At 32.0% G+C, this 6,000-nt stretch overlaps 1 protein-coding gene across 1 annotated transcript; it reads left to right on the plus strand.

Annotated features, from left to right (window-relative positions):
* The first annotated feature begins 656 nt into the window (after positions 1 to 656).
* Positions 657 to 3,164, plus strand: LOC115721689 (probable 2-oxoglutarate-dependent dioxygenase SLC1). Its single transcript, XM_030650752.2, has 5 exons — positions 657 to 766; positions 887 to 1,274; positions 1,380 to 1,627; positions 1,845 to 2,277; positions 2,536 to 3,164. The coding sequence occupies exons 2-5, from the start codon at positions 909 to 911 to the stop codon at positions 2,872 to 2,874; spliced, it is 1,386 nt and encodes a 461-aa protein (XP_030506612.2). The 5' UTR covers positions 657 to 766; positions 887 to 908; the 3' UTR covers positions 2,875 to 3,164.
* Positions 3,165 to 6,000: the final 2,836 nt, after the last annotated feature.

A 6,000-nucleotide genomic window follows, 5' to 3' on the forward strand; every position in this document is an offset into this window, starting at 1 on the left:
TCTCATGATCATTATATAGTAGTTCTTTATTTACCACATGTAATATCTTTTAATTAAAGTAATAGATACATATAAAAACTTTTATATATATATGGCATATCTACGATTTAATAAAAACATAGAGTAGTGGACGTTCTCGATTGCAAAGAAATTTATATATTAATATTTAATAGTTAAGACCAAATAAAGGAAGGGGACCCTTCTGATCAATATATATGAGCTGCAAGCCCAAACAATAAAGTCAGCCGTTGCATCCTCCCATATATTGAATATTATTAATTTCTAATTCATTAATTATGAATATAATTATATTTTGAAAAGTATATACATGTATAGTATAAATATAATAAAAATAATTCAACTTATGATCACCATCAGTAATAGTTAGCTATATAGGGGTCCTATGAATAAAATTAAGAAGAAGACAAAGCCATAACAGTTGAAATTTTTTATAGAAATGGTATAACCCCAAAATGATCAAATGACCCAACCAAGCTGTGTGAGCTGACTGAATAATTAAATTTAATTTATTATGTCAACGGTATTTTTCAAAACCGAAGCCGGTTTTAATCAAAACTTGCTACTGTTTCATTCTGTTCTAGCTTACCTTCAATTCCTCCACACCACTATATATATACATATATATGTGCGCACAATAAACTACCCAAATTATCAACTCAACTTGCTCATTCTTTTCCCTCTTTTTTAGTCCAAATTATTATTCCCCACCACCCCTTTTATTATCTCTCTCTGTCTTTTATTTCAGGCAAGTATTTATACATGCATATATATATATATATATTATTTATATAAATATATATTTGATATATATGTGAAATAATAACATGTGTTGGTTTTAAACTAGCTACTTATTCCATAATTTCAGGCGCCAAGCTACTATTATTACTATGTCTCCAGCAATAGCAATGCCCAAGACTACTGCTGCCACTCATGATGATGATGAAGTGGGAGAACAACGATCACTAAAGTACTACCAGAAAGGAGTGAAGCATCTCTACGAAAGTGGCATAACTAAAGTACCTCACAAGTACATTTTACCACTTGAAGAACGACCCAACATTTTCACACACAAAAATCATCATAATCAACCAATTACAAGTACTCCAACTCCAACTACTACTACTTCTCCCAAAGACACTAAGAATCTTATTAAGTTGCCTGTCATTGATTTCTCTGAACTTATGGAAAGTTCCAAGAGACCCCAAGTCCTTAAATCCCTCGAAAACGCTTGTCAACAATATGGTTTCTTTCAGGTACATATATACCAAATTTGGTCCTATATCTATATTAACTATTCCAATACATATATGTATGTATATGGGTTTGATTAATTATTATTGTATGATGAATTAATGTAGGTTGTAAACCATAACATTCCAAAAGAAGTGATTAGAGAAATGATGGAAGTAAGCACAAAATTCTTTGAGCTTCCACATGAGGAGAGAGCTAAGTACATGTCCTCTGATATGAAAGCTAAAGTGCGATATGGAACAAGCTTTAACCAAACTAAAGACAAAGTCTTTTGTTGGAGGGATTTTCTCAAGCTTGTTTGCAATCCCATATCTGATGTTCTTCCTCACTGGCCTTCTTCACCAGTAGACTTTAGGTACCTACTTATTTTTCTTTATTATTATTAATAATTTATTTATATATCTCTCTCTTCTTCTTTCCACCTTCTTGGAATTCTGTCTCTGTTTTTTTTTTTTTTAAATACAAATATTAATAATTTAACTTTCAAATTGAAGGCCACCTTTCAATAATTACACCAAAATTAAACACATTAATTAATTAATTTTGTGGTTTATTATTTTAACTTTAAACAGAAATTTGGCGGCTACCTACGCAAAAGAAACCAAAAGCTTATTCCTAATATTAATGGAGGCAATTGTGGAAAGCTTAGGAATTGTGGGAACCACCACAACCAATGAAACTACAAAAGATGATGATGAATTATTATTACATAATGATATTGATGATATGTACAATAACAAGAAGAAAGAACAAGAAATAGAAAAGGACAAGAAGGACATCATGGAGAAATTTAAAGATGGAAGCCAGCTAATGGTTGTGAATTGCTATCCACCTTGTCCACAACCTGATCTAACCCTAGGAATGCCTCCACACTCCGACTATGGTTTTCTCACTCTTTTGCTTCAAGATAAAGTTGAAGGCCTTCAAGTTCACTTCAAAGATCAATGGCTCACCGTTGATCCAATCCCTGGCTCTTTCGTTGTCAACGTAGGCGATCATCTTGAGGTATATATATATATAAATATTATATATATTTTTTGAGCATTCCTATTAGGCACCGGTGCTGTCTAGCACCTTCTCGACAAGTCGCGTTACGATTGGCTAGTAATACTCCGACCCGATACTAAGTTATACCAATAGCGATATCGATTCATAGGAGGCTGCTAGGAAGCGCCGGTGCCTTTTAGTTTTTCTCATATTTTTTATATGGTTGACTTATAATATTTATAATTATTAAATTTTAATTATTGTTATATGTTACAGATATTTAGCAATGGAAAATACAAGAGTGTTCTTCATAGGGTTCTTGTAAACTCAATGAGAGGTAGGATTTCAGTAGCATCATTGCACAGTCTCTCATTCATGGACATGGTTTCACCTTCACCAAAACTCATCAATGAGACCAGTCCAAAGCGTTATAAAGACACTGATTTTTCAAGCTTCATGGAGTACATTTCTTCTCGTGAGCCTAAGAAGAAAAATTTCCTCGAGTCTAGGAAAATTGACTTGATGAATTTTGGAATAAGAGAAAATATTATTAATAACAATAATCATAATGATGATGATGACGATGAATTAATTGATATTAATCAATCAAGGTAGTAAGACATATATAAAAAATATTAATAATATGAACGCATGGGAGTTGACTTTTTTTTGTACGTACCAAAATTGTAACACATTATTAAATTAGTTGGATTAAATATTTCCTCTTTTGTTTGGGGCCGGGGTTTTTAGAATGAAATAGCTGGAGATATTGCAAAGGCTAATTAATGAGTCAAAGCCTATAAAAACCTCAGCTACTCTTCTATTAAACGAAGACTTTGGCAGTCGTGTAATTAATAAAGGCAAAAAATATACTTTGAAGCAAAATATCTAGATTGCATTATTAGTATATGTAATTGATTATTATTTATTTTTTTGTTTACTTCCTCTATATTTATCAATTATGTCCTACATTATTCTCAACGTACACATGAAAAATGAGCCTTTTTCTTGTGAAGGAAAAGTTAAATTGATTCAAATTTTATTTAGTAGTATATATAAGGTAAGTTATTTGGCACAATTTTTAGAAAAATAAAAATTGTTTTTCAAAAAAGTTAAAAAAGTTGTGATAAAAAAATGTTTGGTCAGTAGTTAAAAAATAGCTTATGAAAGAATTTAGGGATAATCACATAAAGCACTATTTTTTATAAAAAAAAAAAAATTACATTTTTACGTTTAAAGAATTTTTTTTTTTTTTACATTTTTACGGTTTTCTATAGAAACAATACGAAAATAACAATAAAATTACATAAAAGTAACATGAAAATAACATCTAAATAACATCAAAATTACAAAAAAAAAAAAAAATAACATACAAACAAAAAATCAACAATAAATTAACAAGAGTACAACATAAACCGCATTTTCTTTAAATAAATTAAAAAAATCATAAAAATATTTTAAATTTCGTAAAACCGTATTTTTGCATTTTTTTTTTTTGTTTTTGTGTATTTGTGAAATAATCCCAAGAATTTATTGAAAAATTATAGCTAAAAGCTAAAGCTGTTACAACCCAACTTTTAAAAAAAAGCTATTTTGATTAAGAGACTCTATAATAAATTAATTTTTACTAAAAATTTATTTTATTATATATATTTTTTTGATGAATCAATGAGTGTTATTACAAATTAACTATTTTTGTACAACCTAAAAGCACCATGACAATCATGCCATAGCCTTCAATCTTCTATACAGTTTACAAAGAATAAAACCACTCTTCCTCTTTTTTACTAACCTTCTTAGGCCACACTAATACAACTCTTTGCTTTACATTTTCTTTTATACAATTCACTATACTATTCCAATTAGGCTCTTTACCTTGCCACATGGCCTCATTTTTGATCCTCCATAGGTTGTACACTAAGCTAGCAAGACAAGCAGCCATGATCTTCTTCTTAAACTTACATGCCTTTGATCTTTGTATCATTCTGGTGACACGAGTAAGTGTGGTATCAATTGTTTTCCATCTCATCCAAAGCTGCAATCTCACCAAAACACCCTCTTATTTTGCTGCAATTAAAGAACAGGTGTTCATGTGTTTCATCCTCCATGTTGCAGATAACACAGGAAGCATTTTCACAGATGCCAAACTTATTGTGTAATCTATCTTTTGTCCTCAATCTTCTCTGCATAGCAATCCACAAAATAAATCTATGTTTGGGGGTGTTAAACCTCCCCCAAACTTGCTCACTCCACCTCTGCTTTTGCTGAACAGAACACAACAGTTTGTAGCCATCTGATATTTGGTATTTTTCTGTTATAAACCTGTGTGCATCAATAAGAGATTGCCAAATCTTATTTTTAAGAGCTACAAGTTGCCTCCAATACCAGCTACCTTGAGTAGGGATATTATAGCTCCACCAGCTCTCTTCCTTGATGTAAACACTATGTATCCACTTTACCCATAGATTTTCCTTTTTTTAGCCACTGACCATATGTATTTAATCATTGCAGCTTGGTTCCATTCTCTAACTTTTTAATCCAATGTCCCCTGCTATCTTTGTTTGGCAAACATTGTCCCATTAAATAGCTCCTGCTCCTTGAAACATGGATTGTCCCCTCCACAAATAAGCCCTACAGATAGCTTCAATTTCTTTAATAACTTTCTTAGGCAATAGCATAACTTGGCTCCAATAGGCATGGATTGTTAACAAAATAGAGTTTATTAACACTGCTGTGCCAGCAAAAGAGATATGCCTAGAACTCCAAGTTCTTATGCGTGCAGTCATCTTTTCAGCAAGTATGGTGCACTCCTTGCTAGAAATCTTTTTAGCACAGATTGGAACACCTAGGTAAGTGAAGGCAGTTGTTGTTGGGTGAATCCAGATGCATCAAGTACTCTAGTAACATCCTGTCTTGGCATGTTACTACAATACATAGCAGACTTTGATGCATTAGGAAATAGTTCAGATGTTTGAGAGAAGAGCTTTAGACACTGAAGAAGATATATCACACTTTTATATTCACCATTGCAGAACAATAAAACATCATCAGTAAAGTTGAGATGGTTTAAATGAAGTTGGTCACATCTGTCATGGAATTGAAAGTCTGATTTCATACCCACTCTTTTCAGTATTCTTGTCAAATATTCCATTCCCAATACAAAAAGTAAAGGGGATATGGGATCTCCTTGCCTTAGCCCTCTTCTTGAAGAAAAAAAGTCCATGCATTGAGCCATTAAACATGATAGAGAATCTAGGGGTTTTAATGCACTTCATAATAAGCTTTATAAACTGGCTAAGGAATTTAAATGCACTTAGAACCTCTTCAATGAACTCACACTCAACTGTATCATAAGCTTTCTGCTGGTCTAGTTTTATCATACTGCTAGGCTTATTGGATTTCCTTCCATAATGCCTAATAAGGTCCTGACATATCATAATGTTGTGCCCAATGTATCTTCCTTTGATGAATCCCCCTTGGTTTTGAGCCACGAGATCAAGAAGAACATGTTTAAGTTTAACACATATCAGCTTTGATGCAATTTTATATACCACATTACAACAAGCAATGGGTATGATATCTTTCACTGTGTTGGGGCATTTCAATTTAGGGACCAAAGTTATCACACTTGAATTTATTTCTTTCAGGATTTCCCCTGTTTCCAGAAAAGAAATGACAACTTCACATACCAAATCCCCCACTGTGTCCCAATTATCTTGATAAAAGAAACTACATTAGCCA

Source organism: Cannabis sativa, chromosome 3, assembly GCF_029168945.1.
Source record: "Cannabis sativa cultivar Pink pepper isolate KNU-18-1 chromosome 3, ASM2916894v1, whole genome shotgun sequence".
Lineage (NCBI taxonomy): Eukaryota > Viridiplantae > Streptophyta > Magnoliopsida > Rosales > Cannabaceae > Cannabis > Cannabis sativa.